Genomic DNA, 20049 nt, shown 5'->3' with positions numbered 1-20049 from the left:
TAAGGAAGACAAAAAAATGAGGGGGGGGGGGGAGAGAGAAATAAAATAAATCTTAAAGAAAAAAAAAGAACATGGTGTCTTAAAAATACTTATTAAGTCATGGTGCCTAACTTCATTTGCATAAGACTAAAACTATCTCTTGGTGTTGCTATCGTGAGGACGAATATTTTCTCAGTAGCAAGAACCCTGGTCCATCAAACAGGCTAACAAACAATAGCCAGGTGGTTTCTATTAATAATGAACCATCTCAGGTCCTTGTCACCTGAGCTTGATGTCTACTTATATAACCTGTCTGCCTTCAGTGTAACAAAAGAAGTTTGAATGAAATGATTTCCAAGGTTTTTTCTAGCTCTGGAAGTCTAATTGTCATTCTCAGTTTATAAAACTGAAGCTGTCCTTTCTTGCATTTCAAGATAAATATATTCTCTCCTGTAATAAATTTAAATGCACATTTATAAAACATTTAACCTTCCAAAAGTACCTTTATCTGCTGTGATGTCTTCTCTGTGGGTCTCTTCCTTGACTGTTACTTATTCTTGGAAATATAAGTATCAATAACAAGCTGGTGAAATAAGTTGTAGTACAACCAAACTATGGATTTCTATGCTGTTATTTGAAAGGATGAGCTGGACCTATAGTATTGATATTGTATCAACATTTCCAAGATGAGAGAAAAACACAAATTTCAGAACAGTATCTAGTATGACAACATTGAGGTTTAAAAAAAATTGCATGGAAATCGTCACCTATATTAACATTAGTTTTCTCCAAAGAGTAGAATATGGTGGGTGGGGAAAACGTTATGAGACAAACAAGGGCATTTCAACTTTTCTGTTTGTGTACAGTTGCTTAAAAATGTTTAAATGTGAAGAATATAGTGCATTTGTAAAATGTACACCTTGATGAATTTTCACAGTGCTCCCAGATAATGAATCAGAACAGCCCAGAGTCCAGAAACCTCCTTGTGCCTCCTCCAGTCAGTAACTCCCACAAAGGCAACCACCATCCTTGTTTCTGTGTTATAAATTTTTTTTTGAGCAAGATTACTTCTCCAATACAAAACTTCAAAAGAAAAGAGCCTCAAAGCAAGGAGTTCATTTATTGATTTATTTTTGAGGTACCAGGACTGGGCATTGAATCCTGGACCTTGTGTGTGGGAAGCCAGCGCTCAACCACTGAGCCACATCAGCTTCCCTGAGTTAGTTTTCTCGTTTGTTTGCTTGTTTGTTGTTTTGTTGTTTAGGAGGCACTGGGAACTGAACCCAGGACCTCCTATGTGGGAAGCAGGCACTCAACAGCTTGAGTCACATCCGGTCCCCAGAGCTGATTTATTTACTCAACAACAGAAAGAGATAACTTACTTCAAGGACACAAAATTAGGAAAACAGATGTGGCTCAAACAGTTGGGCTCCTGTTTACCATTTAGGAGGTCCAGGGTTCAATGCCCAGGGCCTCCTGGTGAAGGCGAGCTGGCCCGTGTGCTGAGCTGGCCAACGCGGGAGTGCTGCCCCATGCAGGAGTGCCGGCCTGTGCAGCAAGACGACGCAACAAGAGAAACAGAGGAGAGACAATAAGGAGACGTAGCAGAAAAGGGAGCTGAGGTGGCACGAGAGATTGAGCACCTCTCTCCCACTCTGGAAGGCCCCAGAATCAGTTCCTGGAGCCGTCTTAATGAGAATACAAGGAGACACAGAAGAGCACGCAGCGAATAGACACAGAGAGCAGACAACAGGGGGTGGGAGGGGAGAAATAAATAAATCTTAAGAACAACAACAAGAAACAAAACACAAATTTAAAGGTTGGTCCCCAACTCCAAGGAGTTCACAGGGAAAAACAAAACTAAATGCCTAAGTAACAGGCCCCAGGTAGAAGTCGTCATCCAGTGGCACCCGGGCGGGGGACCGCTGGGCGAGGCTGAGGAAAATTTCACAAGAAAAGGAGGGCTCTCCGGGAGCAGCAAGTTCAAGGCAGGAGGGCCAGAAAGACACTGCGTGAGCCAGCACAAATGAAAACCAGCCCTTTAAGAAACCAGCCTCTGGGAGGGGCTGGATCAATCATTAATCGAATCCTCCCCGATCGGGTTCCTGGAGCCGCGTTTTATTTGCTAGCTGCGTGAAGAGGTCAAGGAAGTCACGGGGAAGCTCCCTGGCAGCTGCTGCCATGCAGGGCGCGGAACCCGGAAGGCCTTTGGTTAAGTTCAACCACTGCGAGAAACACATCTACGGCTTCCGCGTGCCCGAGAGCTGCCCCCTCTGCGGGCAGGCCGTGGGCTCCAGGAGGCTGGAGGAGGCGCCCGTTAGCATCTCGAATCCGTTCTCCAATGGGCATCAAGAAAAGTGCTCCTTCCTCCTCAGACCGACTCAGGGGACGTTTCTTAGGTACAGTCTTTTTTTTTTTTTTTTTTAAGTGTTAACGTTGAATTGTGCACACGTGTCCTTCTGTGGTGTCGCCAGAAGAATTTTCTTTTTCTAGCATGTGCTACAGTGTGAGGTTGGGAAAATGATTTCTCCATTGTTTTGACTTCAGATCCTGAGAGGCGGGCCTATTTGTTTCATAAAAATAGATGGCATGTGCACTCGTCTCCTGCACCCAGGAGTGCAAGAATGCATGGGGGTCAGAGCGGCTTTTACAATTTTAAGAGAGAAAAATCATCAGCCTGGAGATTTTCTACCCATAGACCTTGTGCTAAAAGGCCAAGTAGGAAAATTGACCAGCAGTGAATCTAATCAAAATATTATAATACTTTTCATAAGAAACTCTGATGGGCCAGTAGTTTGTAACTTCTGTGGCAAACAGGAACCTTGTACAGTGCCTGAAGAATGGACACTTAGGGCAAATTTTCCCTTTTATTAGAGAAGTTGTGGGTTTACAGAACAATCATGCATAAAATACAGGATTCCCATACACCACACCACCGCCAACACCTTGCATTGGTGTGGGATATTTGTTACAACTGATGATAGCACTTTTTTATAATTAGACTATTAATTAAAGCCAGGTGAAAAAGTTGAAGACTAGCCCTGGTCTATTTCATTTGCAGACACTCCCTTGGCTCTGATTAAGAAAGACTTTAGAAAGCAAAAGGGGGAGCGGATGTAGTTCAAGTGGTTGAGTGCCTGCTTCCCACATACAAGGTCCTGGGGGCAATCCCCAGCACCTCCTAAACCAACCAACCAACCAACAACCCCATTGGGGAGCAGATGTAGCTCAGCGGTTGAGCACCTGCCTCCCATGTATGAGGTCCTGGGTTCAATCCCCGGTAGCTCCTTAAAAAAAAAAACAACAACAAAAGAAAGGACTGTGCCTCCTCCTGGTTGTCCATGGCTTTACAGATGGAATTAGAACTGGCCCCATATAAGCCATGCTTTAAAAAGAACAAGGACGTTACTGAGTGATGGCTCATGCATTATTAAGTACGTTCCTGCGCTTCCTTACGGCTTGGTGTGAAGACCCCCCTGCCTCCCTCCTTGACATCTAACCCCCCCCTTCCACCCCTCGAGGTGCTGGTTTGGGATAGGAAGATCGGAGCTGAGACTCACTTTCTGCTTCTTCTCCTTGTGCCTCACCCTTGTCAATCACTTTCCTTGTGGGTCCCGTGAGGATGAAATGAACTGAAGGGTGTAAAAGGTGTTGGTAGAACTGTTGGGTGCTGAACCAAGTGCACCTCCGAGCCGTCCTCGGGGGTTACGGGTGGTGGAGCAGGACGCAGAGAAGACAGCGCAGGCTTTGGCGCCACGACACCCCTGCCTTCCAGGTAGGGCGCTCCTCCTGCCCAGCGCCACGGCCGCCCGAGGCCCTCCCTGCTTTAGAAGTCAGAGCGGGGCTCAGCCGCTGGGAGAAGGGGGTCTCCTTAGAGAAGGGCCGCCTGCCAGGGGCATCTCTCTGGGTGGTTAGGCTGGTTCAATCAGCAACCAGGATGCAAAGTGAGGCTCCCCAGAGGCCTCGCAGAGCCGTGGGGTTAGCAAAAGGGGTGTAAGAAATTCAACCAAACACGCATGATGATGTTTAGCCAACATTCTCCTTCCCTTCCTGTTCCTTTCATATTCAGCTCAGACCATAACTCTACAGCCTGGTGGGATCGTTGGTGCCACCTTAATCAGAATCAGGAAGCCCGGACCGTTTTATGAGACTTTCATTTGTGCTCACTCTGAGTCAACGACTGCTTGGATTCCAAAAGCTTTTGAGTAAAGCTGTTGAAATTCGGAATTCATTTTCCGTGACATTGGTTCATCCAACAGATCCTTACTGCACTGCTCTGGGTGGGAAGTGCTAGGGGTGCCCCATCACCCATGACATCTGCCGTGGCAGGTTTTCAGCGTGGCCCATCAGCATTTATTTACCTATGATATGGTGGTGAGACTGATAGACCAGGTCTCAACTCTGGCTGCTGGGAATAGGGGTCATTTGGCATCTGCAGCAGGGAGGTGGTGGTGGTGGGCTGAAACAGGCCATGTGTGTGGCAGTCTGATATTACTGACGAACTCCAAAAAGAGATACTGGATTATGTTTGTAAACTGGTCATTTCCTCTGGGCATATTAGATTATACTGGATTCAGGGGTTTACTTGATTAAGTAATCAGGCAAACCTCTGGTGCCAGTAGGGCATTCAGGGTGGGGACTCGGAGATAAAAGGCATGGCAAGACAGAGTTGTGGGTTCTTAATGTTGGAGTTTGATGCTGAAGCCTTAAGCTGGAGCCCCAGGAAGAGAGGAACACTGAGCCCAGGAAGAAACAAGCCCTGGGAAGGAAGGAACCCTGAACCCAGAGGGAAGCAAGACCCTGGAAGGGAGGAACCCAGGAAGCCTGAACCCTGGACCCTCACAGACGTTGGCAGCCATTTCACTCCAACACATGAAAATAGACTTTGGTGAGGCAAGTAACTTATGCTTATGGCCTGGTATCTGTTAAGTTCCTACCCCAAATAAATGCCCTTTATAAAAGCCAACCCATTTCTGGTATTTTGCATCAGCACCCCTCTGGCTACTACCAAATGCTTCAGCATCCTCCTGTCCCCTCAGGTGCTCAGGCCGGGATCTGCACAACCCCCAGCACAGTCCCCTGTCCACTAGACCTGCTAAGGCCTGCAAGTTCCAAATGATTTCCATCCTCTAATCCAAATGTCCAGACTCTCAGGACAGTCAAGAAAATACTGGTGGGCCAAGGTTCACTCTATGCTGTGAATGCCTGACTCAACTCACCTTGAGACAACTGCACTGATTTTGTACAAGAGAATCATCGAGGCTCCGCTCTAATTAGGTCAGGACCCCTCAGGGCTGCCACGCAAGGTTGTGCAGGTTGTAGACTGCACAAGAGCACCTGGCCCAGGGGTGGAGGGTGCTGAAACTCAGCCTGCGCTCCACTCACTAAACCAAGCGCCCTGTACAGAGCTTCACCCATAGAGCTGTACAAAGGAGCCTTACGAGAGGGATAGCCTGGATTCTGCCCCTACCATGTGCTTCTGTAACATTCTATGTGTTTTCCGTTCACTTATCAATCTATTAAGAACTTGTTAAACTAACACGAAAAGCTCTTCTTTGGATGTGAGTAAACTCCAAGGCAGGGGCATCGGCTTCTTCCCTGTTGTGTCTTGAGCCCTCGACAGCCCCATAGTTAGGGCCCAATACACTTCTGTAGGATGAATGAGAAATAACTGAAGGGAGGGAGGGAGCGAGGAAGAAAATGCCTGGTTTAGACAGGGGAACAGAGTGCAGTGATTAGCTTAGGGAGCTCTACACACAGCCCCTCACCAGTCACCTACGGTGGTTTTTCCCAGCGTCTTCCTCACCCTCGGCACCCCGGTCTCAGCAAGCTCAAAGGTGGCTGCAACAAGACAGCCGGGGGGAATTGCTCTAAAGAAGATGGGGCAGCCTTTTGTATCCAGCAGTTATTTGAAAGCCCAGGACTGCTGGTTTTCATGAGGTCACTGTGTTCTCTGAACCAAATATCCAGACTTGGAGCCTCGACAAAGGATCTTTTTAATTTAAAAAGTGCCTCTGATTTATTAGACGCCTATATGTGGCTGGCACTCATTAGGCATTTTGTTCTTATATCCAGCTTGCTAGGGGGCTTCTGAGAGTCCCATTTCACAGGCGTGGAAACTGAGATCAGAGGGAGTAGGTGACTTGCCCGACATCCCAGGGCTAGTGGGTGATGGCCTGGGATTGAACATAAATTATGCTGAGTTATTTATTTAATGGATAATTTCAGGAAATGAGGGCTGTCCAGGGAAAACAGGTGTGGCCACAGACTAGAAGACCAAAATGGGCTCTTCTAGGCTTGACAGTTCAGGTCCACTGAGATGCATTCAGGACAGGTGGCAAGGAGGAGTTCCTTCAGCGAGCCACCTGCAGGACAGGTAGTGGTGGGAAGGCGTCCTGCTGAATTTATGCTCTAGCTGGGCTGGCCCCCAGCCCACTCACCTTTAGTTCAGGTATTCCGAGAAAATCCAGACCGAGCCAAAGGAGTGTTTTCTATCTCAGATGTACTCTTTGCTCACGCATCCTGCGGACAGGGCTTCAGGGCGGTGGACTCTTCTGACGGTGGGTCCTGGCAGCAGCCAAGCAAGGAGGCCCAGAGCCCACCTCTTACTTTACATGTCAACTCTTCACAGCAAATAGGTGCAAAAGATAAAAACAATACCTTATTTCTTTCAGGGAGTATGATGGAAGGTCTGATCTTCATGTTGGAATTACCAACACAAACGGTGAGTGTGATTTCATACATAGGTTTTTAATTTTTAAAAAGCCCCACGATTTTCAGTTAGAGAGCAGGGTCTCTAGAGCAAATGTGATCATGGCTACTCTGAAATACACTGTTTTCTTTGTCCCCTGGGTTCTACCACTGTATGATGTGAGGTTTCACTACTCCCCAAAAGGAGAAATAACTTGCCTTTGGAGCAAGTTAATACTGCTAACAATACTACATGCTGCAAAGCTCTTTATGTTTTCTCACTTGATTATCCTCGCAATCCTATAAAGGTTTTTGCTTGTTTTTGACAGATGAAGAAACAGATGTCCAGAGAGGTTGAGTTACCCAAGACCTCATCTTGTATTTGACACAAACCCTCTCAGTCCCCAATTCTCTAAACAGCCCAATTCTCTACATAGTCAATAGCAGGGACTCAAGGAATGAAACAAGGGGATATAACGTTTTATGGTGTGCTGGGGCCTGCCGTGGGTCTGTCAAAAAAAATAAAGGCTGTGTGTGACAATTTAACCGAACAGCTTCTTTGGTCCTATTTACCTCTGAGGGTACAGAGCTTGTGACTCCTGCAAACCAGGAAACATCCTTGTCTGCAGGAAAGTGGGCTACATGCAGGAAGTAGTGGGCCTGGGAATGGTGAGTAAAGCCAGCCACGCGAGGATCTTATCACAGGCCTGGGTGAAATCTAATTACAAGAGAAACTGACTTTGGGAACAGAAATGTAGAAGTTTTTTTGAACTAGGATTTCCCTACTTGAGCAGTCAAATTTACCCCCCATCTTTATCAGTGGAAATTTACTGCTGATTTAAGGAAACACAATAGACCCATTTGTAAACAGAGAACTTGAACAAAATATTTGGAGATGACTATCCTGGCGCTTATTCTAGTTTCAGTTTCCTGGGGGCAACTTCACAGCTGAATAGCAGGTAGAACAAGAACTGGGCTTCCCTGAATGAAGCGCTTTGCTGAAGCAGAGGCTCTCTAAACCCCTCTGACCCAGCCAAGACCTCGCTCAAGCTCCTTACACAGCTGGCTGCCTTCTGCACTTAGCCAGTCCCAAGGAAGGACATTCTAGAAGATACCACAGGTCCATTGCTCTCCGACGGGAACCTGGGCACCTGCAAGTGCACCCTGGGCTCATATTTTGTGAGGTTAACGAGGGGGCTGCTGTCGTTTTCTGATGTGCGTTTCCCCTTGAATCCTTTGGTTTCTGTCTGCAGGGGTTGTGTACAATTACAACGTACACGGGGTTCGCCGTGATGAAGCCGGGTGGGAGCAGAGCCTGAGTGTCCCGTTACTGCAGCCTAACATGTTTGGACTGGTGGACCAGTGGGACAAGTACCTGGACGAGTTCTCAGCCTCGGGGGCCTGGCTGCCCCACAGGTACTGGCCCCCAAGACCACTCATTCATCACGCAGGTGTGGTCACTGCATGACCCCTGCCCAGGGCCGGTTTTAAACGGCCAGCTTCATACTGATACTCTTAATAGAATTTAACCGGGGTTGAATTACTTTGGATTTTCTGGGAAGGTGAGTCAGCATAAATTTACATTAAAAAAATCGTAGCAGGTTAAGAGCTGAAAGAACCATAACCTAGAGCTCTATTTAGTTATTTGAGCAGGTATTTTTCACATATTTAACATATATAAGCCACAGTATTATATTCCCTTAGAATAAAAAATTTTTTAAAGACTATGTTCAAAATGTAAAAGGATTTTAGAATTTAAAGCTGTTTGCCAATTTTGAAATGGCTTGATTTCACAAGTCCTCTGTCCCCCAACACTTTAAATGTATAGTCCACGTGAGGTTTAAAATGGTTTTAAGGCTTCCCTTGAACTATGTTTAGACACTGTTACTGAGCAAAGGCTCGTTGCTCAGAAGTCAATGTCATGACATTGGGATTTTGAGGAAAGAAAGAGCTTTAGAGCTTTAACACAAGGTCAACTGGCATGGAGATAGGATCCCCGGCTCAAATCTGTTTCCCCAAGTCTAAAGAGCTTAGGGTTTTTATGGATTCCAACAAAGGCAAGTGGAGAGTGATGCCACTTAAGTTGGCAGGCGCTGATTGGCCAGGTCTCAGTTATGGCCACCAGGGAGTGTGCCAGCACAGCTGAGAACCCTTGAAAACCGACAAAAGCCAGCTGGGGCAAACTTTTGTTACAGGTTGCCACAGAGTTGTAAATCACTCAGTTAACAGACCAGAACAAGTAGAGGAATGGAAATAAGCTAAACAACTGGCTGTGAGTGAGGGGCAAGGAAGGCATCTGGTTACAGCAATACTACTGCTGTAGAAGTCAAGAGAGGTTCAATAATTGCGTAAGGAAAGGTCAGGACTCAATAATAATTTCGGGAAGGAAAAAGGAATTTATTTATGACTGGCGAGGCTCAGAGCTTCTCCATTCAATATTCAAGCCCTGAATAAGATTTTCGAGTTCCTTTTATACAGAGGAAGAGTTAAATGGTCTTCTGTTTCAGTGCTCAATAAGTATGAATTAACACACATCTCCCACATCCTAGGTAAGCTTTTAGCATGGACTTCATACTTTCTAGGTAAGCTTTTAATGCTTTCGGTTTGCATTTTCCCTGAATATTTAAAGCTTATAGTTTGCATTGCTAAATTGTTTCTCTGGGGACTGGAGTTGTTGCCATGGTTACCAAGGGCGGGACTGCTGCTCTCACTGTCCCACACGCACAGCTCAGGACACACACAGCTCAGGTTATCTACGAAGAGATGAGCAGCCCCCCCACCCTTAGCTTATAGCATTATGATCCCCTCAGCTAATATAAATTACAATAATCAATAAATCCACTATAGCCAGCAGTTCCAGTGCCTCTGTTGAGGAAGCAGAGAGATTCAATGATTGCATATGGAAGGCCAGGACGCAGTAATAATTTTGGGAAGGAAAAATGTATTAATGACCGGCTGGGCTCGGAACTCTTATTGAAAACCCTGAGCCCCAAATAAGATTCTTGGGTTCTTTTTATAAAGAGGAGGAGCCAAATGGTGCTTTGAGTTAACATATATTTCCCACATTCCTGGTAGGCTTGAATTAACATATTTAGTTTGCATCCTCCCTGAATATTCAAAGTCTATAGTGCTTACATTGTTTAATTGGCTTTCTGGGATCACAGTGGTTGGCATGGTTACAAAAGGTGGGGCTGCAGTTTTTATTGTCTGATACACACAACCCAGGTTATTTATGAAGAGACGCACAGCACTATGAAAATATCCAAACATTTTTAGGAAATCAAAAAAAAAAAAAAAAAAGAAAAAGAGATGCACAGCCCCCACCCATAGCCCTATCAGCGCCACAAACCAGTTTTTCCTCCACGGTTTCAAAACTGCGGGATAAAACTTAGTTTTGGAATTCCAAGTCTAGAATCCAGAATGTCAGTGAAAATTAAGCTCCTTAAATTGGCAGTTTATGTGCAGCTTAAGTCACCACTTTGGGGGCGTCTACTCCTGTCTGTGAAGTAGCAGCCAACAGAAACAGCCAGGTGTCCCATGGCCGGCAGTCACCGCGCCTCTGGAAACTCTGTGCTCAAGGGGCCGTGCACGTGGGGGCCCAGCTCGCCCAGGTACCGCCTCGGTTTCAGCTGTGAAAGTCCTTCCTGGTCTGTTCCTGAACAGTTTTCAAAGCCCAACCTTCTCTCTGCCTCTTTTGTCTTGAAAGGTATGAAGAAAATTACCACAACTGCTACAGTTTTACCCTCACGTTTATTAACTGTATCCTGACCACAGAAGGCAAGAAGCAACTAGACAAGGATGAATTCACAGAGAGATACGTGGTCCCGAGAACAAGGAAGGCGTCCAAGTATATCATGCTCTACCGGGCGATAGAAGAGCGCGGCTTCTATGTGGCTGACCCTCCCGATCCACAGGCAGACCCTCCTTAGGGAGGCGGTTTGCTAGGTTTGGGGTTATTGTCTTTGATAGAGATTTCCAAATGCACTAAAGTTCTGGGATTACTGAAAAAAACTCTCACGGTTGTCCTTTAAGCCTATTTCAGCTGACAATGGCATAAGAATTTACAAAATTAATAAAAATTTCCCTGTGTTTTAAATATCGTATGCGTTGCAACTAAATTATTTTCCTAGCAGTTTGGTTTTTAAATGGAGAACCTGTGACAGCACACATTTGCAGCATCTTTTAGTCCCAACTTATTCAGTTGTTTTATAGTGAAACAATTCCTATAAATTAATCTGAGCAGAATAAATTCACGTCACTGGGAATCCAGAAAACGAGGATTTGAAGATAGGAAGGTGAGTGAGGCACTTACAATTTATCAAGTAATGAGTGCCTATGCCACATTGTTTTTATTTAAAAAGTACATGATAACCTTCTTAATGATAAGAAGAAAAAAATGAAAAGACCTCATAATATAGGTTAGGAAATGAGTACTCCTTTTGAAAGGGCTTTTTTGAGTCTATAAGCACAAACTGGGCTGGTTGGTAAAATACCAGTCAGCTTTCTTTTCATTTTTCCTGCCCGATCAAGAAAGAGTTTGGGGCTGTTGGAAAGTGCTTCTTCTGTCCATTTTAAATGCAGAGTTTGGAAAGGAGACAAAGAAAGGGCTGTGTTCTATTTCTAATGCTTTATGGGGAAGAGGAAAACTGATGAGAAACTATAACAAAATTAGGTCATTTTTAACAAGCACGTTAAAATTAGTATACCTAAACATCAAACTTTAAAAGGTCAATGAACAAAATATTTCAAAATTCTTTTTTGGAAACTGCTCTGAGAACTCACTTTGTTTTTTTACCAAATGTGATAGACTATCATGCAATGTATAAAACTGTAATCTTATGCAATAATATAAAGGGGGAGGGGCTGAGATAAATAGGAACAGAAAATTTGCATATACCTAAAAATAGGCTGGTACTGGTTGAACTAAGTTGCTATTAGTTTAAGATGGTCATTGTAATCACAAAGGTAAGCACTAACGAAATAACTTTAAAAATAGAGAAAAGGACAGAAGGGAATCAAAATGATATATTACAAAAAAAAACACAACTAAATACAAAAAAAGGCAGTAATGGACTAATTGAGGAACAAAAAACATACGAGACATACAGAAAAAAATAACTATATGGCAGAAGTAAATTCTTCTCAGTTATTACCTAAATGTCAATTGATTAAACTCCCCTACTAAAAGACAGATTGGGAGACTGGAAGAAAAAGCATGATCCATCTCTATCTGTCTATAGGAGACTCACTTTAAATGCAAAGACACAAAGGGGTTGAAAGTCAAAGGGTAGAAAAGATATTCCATGCAAACAGTAATCAAAAGAGAACCAGGGGAAGCGGACGTGGCTCAACTGATAGAGCATCTATCTAGCATATGGAGGGTTCAGGGTTCGATCCCCAGGGCCTTCTGACCTCTGTGGTAAGCTGGCCCATGCACAGTGCTGCCACGCGCAAGGAGTGCCATGCCACGCAGGGGCACCCCCATGTAGGGGTGCCCCACATACAAGGAGTGTGCCCTGCAAGGAGAGCCACCCTGCATGGAAAAAGCGCAGCCTGTCCAGGAGTGGCGCCGCACACACTGAGAGCGGATGCAGCAAGATGACGCAACAAAAAAGAGACACAGTTTCCCAGTGCTGCCAGATAAAGCAAGCGGACACAGAAGAACACACAGGAAATGGACACAGACAGCAGACAATGGGGAGAAGGGGAGAGAAATAAATAAATCTTTAAAAAAAAAAAGAGAGAGAACCAGAGTGGCTATAATATTGTCAGGCAAAATAGAGTTTTAAGTAAAAAAAGATTATGAGAAATAAAGAAGGTTAATATATATTGAAAAAGCTTCTATATACCAAAAAGATATAATAATTATATAAACACATACACATCTTACAGTAGAGCCCCAAAGTAAATGAAGCAAACACTAACAGAATTGAAGGGAGAAATAAATAGTTCTAAAATAAGAGTTGGAGACTTCAAAATATACCTCTTTAAATAACTGAAAGAACATCTAAACAGAAGATCAATAAGGAAATAGAGGACTCAACGCTATTAACCAATTAAACCTAATGGCCACGTATAGAACTCTCCACCCAGCAACAGCAGAATACACATTCTTCTCAAGTGCACATGGACCATTTTGCAGGAGAGACCATATGTTGGGCCACAAATCAAATCTTAGTAATAATGAAATCATAAAAAGTATCTTCTCAGAACTCAGTAGGATACAGCTAGAAATCAATAACAGAAAGAAAATTGGAAATTTTACAAATTAAACAATACACTATTAAACAAAAATAGTTCAAAGAAGAAATCACAAGAGAAATTAGGAAATGTCTTGAGATAAACAAAAACACAACATACCAAAAACTTATGGGATGCAGTGAACACAGTGCTTAGGGGGAAATTTAGAGCTCTAAATGACCACCCAAAAGAAGGGGATTGAGAAAAAGGAGGAGGAGGAGGAGGAGGATCAAACAGAAAAGCTAACTTCACACCTAAAGAAAGTAGAACAAGAGGTGCAAACTAAACCCAAAGTAACTAGAAGGAAGGAAATAGTAAGGATTAAAGCAGAGGTAAACGAAATAGAGAAGAGAAAAATAAGAGATAATCAACAAAACCAAAAGTTGACTTTTTGAAAAGGTCAATAATTGACAAACTTTTATCCAGACTGACAAAGAATAAGAGAGAGGATACAAATACTAAAATCAGGAATGAAAGTGGGGACATTACTACTGACAGAAATAAAAAGAATTATAAAAGGATACTATGAACAATTAATTATATGTCAACAAATTAAAAAACCTGATGAAATGGACAAATGTCTTCAAACATATAAATTACCTAACCTAACACAAGAATAAAGAGAAAATCTCAACAGACTTATACCAAATAAAGACATTGAATCAATAATCAAATCTTCCCAACAAAGAAAAGTCCAGGACCAGATGGTTTCACTGCTGAATTCTACCAAACATTTAAAGAAGATTTAACACCAATCCTGCTCAAACTCTTCTAAAAAATAGAAGAGGAGGGATTACCTCCTAACTCATCCTATGAGGTCAGCATTATGCTGGTACCAGAGCCAGATAAAGAGAGCACAAGAAAAGAAAATTACAGACCAATATCCCTTATGAATATAGGTGCAAATGTCCTCAATAAAAGACTGGCAAACCAAACCCAATAGTATATTAGAAGGATTATACATCATGACCAAATGATTTTAATAAAGTGGGATTTATTCCAGGAATGCAAGAATGGTTCAATATAAGAAACTCAATCTATATAATATACCACATTAATAGAATGAAAGGGGAAAAACCACATGATCATTTTAATTGATACAGAAAATCTGACAAAATCCAGCACCCCTTCTTGATAAAAACATGAAGAAAACTAGGATTAGTCAGGAGCCTTCCCAACATGGTGAAGGGGATTTATGAAAAATCCACAGCAAATATCACACCAATGGTGAAAGACTGAAAGCTTTCTCCCTAAGATGAGTAACAAGTCAAAGATGCCCAGTGTCATCACTGTTATTCAACACTGTACTGGAAGTTCTAGCCAGAGCAATCAGGCAAGAGAGAGCAATAAAAGACATTCAAATTGGAAAGGAAGTAAGTTGAATTATCCCTATTTGCCGATGACATGATCCTGTCAGAAAAGCTCAAAGAACCCAACAGAAAGTTACTAAACAAATTCAGCAAAATTGCAGGATACAACACAAACACCCAAAGATCAGATGGATTTCTATATACTAATAATGAACAATCTGAAAAGGAAATCAAGAAAATAATTCCATTAACTATGCATCAAAAAGAATAAAACACCTAGAATACATTTAACCAGGGAGGTGAAATACTTGTAACTGAAAAGTATAATTAAAGAAGACCTGAATAAATGGAAAGACAGTCTGTGTTCATGAATTGGAAAACTTTATATTGTTAAGATGCCAATACTGCCTGAAGCACTCTACAAAGTCAATGCAATCCTTATGAAAATTCTAGCAGTTTTTTTTTTTTTTTTCAGAAATGGAAAAGCTGATCCTCAAATTCATACAGAATTGCAAGGGAACCCAAATAGCCAAAACAATCTTGAAAAAGAACAAAGTTGGAGGACTCACACCTCCTGATTTTAAAACTGACTACAAATCTACAGTAATTAAAAGTGAGGTACTGGTGTAAGAATAAGCATACAGACCAATGGAATATAATTGAGAATTCAGATATAAATCCACACATCTATGGCCAGTTGATTTTTGACAAGGGTGCCAAGTCCATTCAACGGGGTAAAGACTAGTCTCTTCATGGGAAGTGGACTTGGCCCAATGGATAGGGCATCCCCCTACCACATGGGAGGTCTGTGGTTCAAACCCTGGGCCTCCTTGACCCGTGTGGAGCTGGCCCATGCACAGAGGGGAGCCCCACACACAAGGAGCGGGCCCAGCGCGAAGGAAAGTGCAGCCTGCCCAGGAATGGCGCCACAAACACGGAGACCTGACACAACAAGATAACGCAACAAAAAGAAACACAGATTCCCGTGCCGCTGATAAGGATAGAAGTGGTCACAGAAGAACACACAGCAAATGGACAGAGAGAGCAGACAACTGGGTGGGAGAAGGAAAGAGAAATAAATAAAAAATAAATCTTTAAAAAAAAAAAAAGAATAGTCTCTTCAACACATGATATTGTGACAACTGGAAATTCACATGCAAAAGAATGAATGTGGACCTCTACCTCTCACCATATATAAAAATCAATTCAAAATGGATCATTGATGTAAATAAAACTCTTACAAGAAAACATAGGGAAATATCTTCAGGACCATGTAGTGGGCAATGGATTTTTAGACTTTAGACCAAAAGCACAAGCAGCAAAAGGAAAAAAAGAAGATAAAAATGGACTTCATCAAAACTAAAAATATCTGTGCATCAAAAGACATTCTTAAGTGAAAAGGCAAACTATACAATGGGAGAAAATATTTGGAAACCATATATCTGATAAAGGTTTAATATCCAGAATAAGGAAGCAGATGTGACTCAAGTGATTGGGGTACCATCTACCATATGGGGGGATCCTGAGTTCAATTCCTGGCGCCTCCTGGTGAAGGCAAGCTGGCCCATGCCATGGTGAGCTGGTCCACACTGCGGTGAGCTGACTCACACCGTGAGCTGATGCAACAAAAATAAGACACAGAAGAAAGACAAACCAGGGAGCTGAGGTGGCTCAAGTGATTGAATGCCTCTTTCCCCTGGTGGGGGTCCCAGGATCAGTTCTTAGTGCCTCCTAAAGAGAACAATGAGAAGACAAGCAGATACAGAAGAACACACAGCAAATGGACACAGAGAGCAGACAGCAAGTGCCAGCGGCAAGGGAGTGGGGGATAAAAAAAAATCCAGAATATATAAAGAACTGCAACTCAGCAACTAAAAACCAAACAACCCAATTTAAAAAGTGCACCAAGGATATACATCTTGGCGGTGGACTTGGCCGAGTGGTTGGGGCGTCCACCTACCACATGGGAGGTCCGCGGTTCAAACCCCGGGCCTCCTTGACCCGTGTGGAGCTGGCCCATGCTCAGTGCTGATGCGCGCAAGGAGTGCCCTGCCATGCAGGGGTGTCCCCCGCGTAGGGGAGCCCCACGCGCAAGGAGTGCGCCCCGTAAGGAGAGCCGCCCAGCGCGAAAGAAAGTGCAGGCTGCCCAGGAATGGCGCCGCCCACACGGAGAGCTGACGCAACAAGGTGACGCAACCAAAAGAAACACAGATTCCCGTGCCGCTGACAACAACAGAAGCAGAGAAAGAAGACGCAGCAAATAGACACAGAACAGACAACCAGGGTGGGGGGAGAAGGGGAGAGAAACAAATAAATAAATAAATCTTAAAAAAAAAAAAAAAAAAAAGGATATACATAGACAATTCCCCAGAGAAGATATTCAGGTGATCTCTAAATATATGAAAAGATGCTCACCATCATTAGCCATTAGAAAAATGCAAGTTTAGCCTACAATGAGATACCACTTCCTACCCACCTGGATAGCTATTATTGAAAAAACTGAAAATAACAAGTGTTGGCGAGGATGCCGAGAAATTGAAACCTTCATACACTACAGATGGGAATGTAAAATCGTGAAGCTGCTATGTAAACACGTTGGCTGTTCCACAGCAAGTTAAATATAGAATTACTCTATGACCTGGCAATTCCACTCTATCCACAAGAATTGGAAAGCAGAGACTTGGACAAATATTTTAACATCAGTGTTCACTGCAGCATTATAAACAAAAGCCACAAGGTGGATGCAACCCAGATGTCCACCAAAAGATGAATGGATAAATAAATGTGGTATATCCATATAATGGACTATTACTCAACCGTAAAAAAGAAAGTGCTGGTACATGGATGAAACTTGAAGACATCATGTTGAGTGAAGTAAGCCAGAAACAAAAGGACAAATATTGTGTGATTTCTCTTATGTGAAATACTTAGAATAAGCAAGTTCAGAGAGACAGAAAGCAGAAAAGTGGCTACCAGGGCTGGTGGGGGATGAAAATGGGGAGTTATTACTAAATGAATCTTTTTGGTCTTAGGGTGACTCAAATAGTCTGGGAAGAGTGATGAAAGTTACACAATATTCTCAAAGTGCTTAGTATCAGCTGTATAACACAGGGAATCCTGTGTGGAAAATGGACTGTGATTAATAGAATATGAAAACATTCTTTCATGAACTATAACAACTATAGAATACTAATACAAGGTGTTAATAATCAGGTAGGTTGGGGGAAAATACACCAAATATATGATATGAACTATAATTAGTAGTAAAAAACATATATTTTAAAGATTTATTTAACCCCCCGCCTTATTGTTTATGCTCGCTGCCTGCTCTGTGTCTGTTTGTTGTGTGCTCTGTGTCTGCTTGTCTTCTTTTTAGGGGACACTGGAAACCAAACCCAAGACTTCCCACGTGGGAACAAGGCGCCCAATTGCTTGAGCCACCTCCACTCCCTGCTTGTTGTGTCTCATTATGTCATCTCATTGTGCCTTGTTCATCTTCTTTATGAGGCACCAGAAACCGAACCTGGGACCATCCGTGTGGTAGGCAGGCACCCAACTGCTTGAGCCATATTCGCTTCCCAGTAGTAACATAATTTTTAAAAGTGGTATTACTTTATTTTCCCCCTTTCCCCTCCTCCTGCCCTGTTTTTGCTGTCTGTGTTGTCTTCTCATTTTCTCTCCTTTAGAATTCACTGGGATTTGATCCTGGAGACCTCTAATGTGGAGAGAGGTTCCCTGTCAATTGCACCACCTCGGTTCCTGGTCCCTGCTTCGTTTCACCTTGACTCTTCCCTCGTCTCTCTTTTGTTGCATCATCATCTTGCTGTGTGTCTCACTTGCACGGGGCATTGGCTCACCACACGGGCACTTGTGTGGTCATTGGCTTGCCACACAGGCACGCTTTCTCTTCTTTTTCACCAGGAGGCCCCAGAGATTGAACCCAGATCCTCCTGATGTGGGCTATGGGTGGGATGCTGTTGTTTCTTTGTAGGTAACCTGTCTGTGTCCTGACTTTGGGTGTGGGACAGTAAGAGGCTGCAGTCCTGCCCTTGGTGACCATGGCAACGACTCCAGTCCCAGGAAACAGTTTAGCAATGCAAACTCTATAAACTTTAAATATTCAGGGAAAATGCAAACCAAATGTGCTAAAAGCTTATCTAGAATGTATAAAGTCCATGCTAAAAGCTTACCTAGGATGTGGAAGATATATGCTAATTCAAGCCTATTGTATAAAAGGAACTCAAAGCTCTTGTTCCGGGCTGGGGTTTGAAACAGGAGACTCCTGAGTCTGGCCGGCCGTCAATAAATCATCTTTCCGTCTCAAAATCATTCCTGAGTCCAGGCCTTTCTATACGCAAATAACTGAACCTCTCCTGACTTCTACAACACTCCCATATGGTAGGTGGAAGCTCTATCACTTGAGCCACATTCGTTTCCCAAGAGTAATATTTTGAAGATGATCTTTCATAGTTTGTAACAGACATTTCACAATGCAAGGTGTGGGTGGTGGCGCGATCTATGGGAGCCCTGGATGATGGTATGCAAGTTTGTTTTATAAGTTCACAACTTTTCCTATACACTTATTGTTTATGCAGGTTCATGTATGAATGATATACTTGAATAAAATTTTATAAAAAACAAATTGTCCATATAAAATGGCTAAAATGATTTTCATGTTATATATATTTTACAATTAAAAATACTTAAAAACTTCAGAAAAAGAAGACATCATTGTTATTACGTGAAATGCTTTTCAGGCTCATTTCTCTCAGTGCTGCACCCCTTGCTTTTCAAACAAAACTTTTCCACAGTCCTCTATTTTAGGGGGTTGCTTTCCAGCCTGCAGGTGACACTGGCATTTATTGCTTCATATTTAGTCTCTTTGCCTTCAGCAGGCTATGAATCTGCCCCCCCACCTTTTTTTCTCTTATAAAGGGGATTTATTTTAGGTATAAGCTCACGTTGAGACACTGAAATGTCCAAACTAAGGCACTATCAGAGATGCTTTCTTACTGTTGATTCTGGAATCCTGGCGATATGGCCACTGATCTCTTGAGGTCCCTGCCTTCCCCCCAAGAATCTGCCATTTCCCGAGCACAGCTGTGAGCAACCAGGCATCGGGCTTGTTGTCTCTCACTGGGCCTCCTCTCTCATTCTTGCCTGCTCCACTTTCTTCCCAAGTGGAGCTTGTGAGCTTACGGCTGGCCTTACCTCTGTAGCCTGGAACTGCTCCATGGGTCCAGCCCCTAGGGCCTCTCTCCGTGCCTCTGGGCTCTCCTAGTTCCAGATTCTGGGACCTCTCAGCCTCTCTGGGCTTGTGTTTTTCTGTAGCCCTCTCCCTCAAATGGCAAGATCATTACAGTGGCTTCCTTTTCTCTGTGTGAATCTCCCTTTCCTGATAAAATCACAGTATTCACCCCATACTAATGGAATTATGTATCAGAATAGCACCCATAGATGGCGATGTTGCTCAGTATTGGAGAATCATGAACTGGGCCTGATTAGGTTTCCTTGGTCATGGGGCTAAATGCCGAACACAGGGGCAAGGTGATTCAGCGCTGGCACCGACGCTGTCACCCACACTGAGGTCTCAGCGGACCCTCCAGCCCCTGCCCACCCCCACCCCGCAATGTACTTTTTTTTTTTTAAAGAACATCAATATTTAACATAAAAAAAGAAATTACATGACATTTGCATTTAAACAGTAGTATGTACCTGTGCTCATTGCAGTTTACATTTGTACACAAACTACTAGATTTGAAAACCTGGTTATTGCTGTACATAACTATTCCAATGAAGTACAAGTCCAGTACTTCAGAATACCTACACT

The 20049-nt window shown here is 43.3% G+C and overlaps 1 protein-coding gene across 1 annotated transcript; it reads left to right on the top strand.

Moving 5' to 3' along the window:
* Positions 1–2106: 2106 nt before the first annotated feature.
* MKRN2OS (MKRN2 opposite strand) lies at positions 2107–10765 on the top strand. The gene is made up of 4 exons (XM_004456121.5): positions 2107–2378; positions 6654–6703; positions 7923–8085; positions 10376–10765. The coding sequence occupies exons 1-4, from the start codon at positions 2161–2163 to the stop codon at positions 10596–10598; spliced, it is 654 nt and encodes a 217-aa protein (XP_004456178.1). The 5' UTR covers positions 2107–2160; the 3' UTR covers positions 10599–10765.
* Positions 10766–20049: the final 9284 nt, after the last annotated feature.

This window comes from Dasypus novemcinctus, chromosome 26 (genome assembly GCF_030445035.2).
Source record: "Dasypus novemcinctus isolate mDasNov1 chromosome 26, mDasNov1.1.hap2, whole genome shotgun sequence".
Lineage (NCBI taxonomy): Eukaryota > Metazoa > Chordata > Mammalia > Cingulata > Dasypodidae > Dasypus > Dasypus novemcinctus.
This window is presented reverse-complemented; position numbering and strand designations above follow the sequence as displayed.

Bases quoted from the DNA above. Each gene is read 5' to 3' on its own strand.
- MKRN2OS (XM_004456121.5), top strand. From the start codon at position 2,161: ATGCAGGGCGCGGAACCCGGAAGGCCTTTGGTTAAGTTCAACCACTGC. The intron at 2,379-6,653 runs GTACAGTCTTTT...TATTTCTTTCAG, and splicing joins ACTCAGGGGACGTTTCTTAG to GGAGTATGATGGAAGGTCTG. The intron at 8,086-10,375 runs GTACTGGCCCCC...TTGTCTTGAAAG, and splicing joins GGGGCCTGGCTGCCCCACAG to GTATGAAGAAAATTACCACA.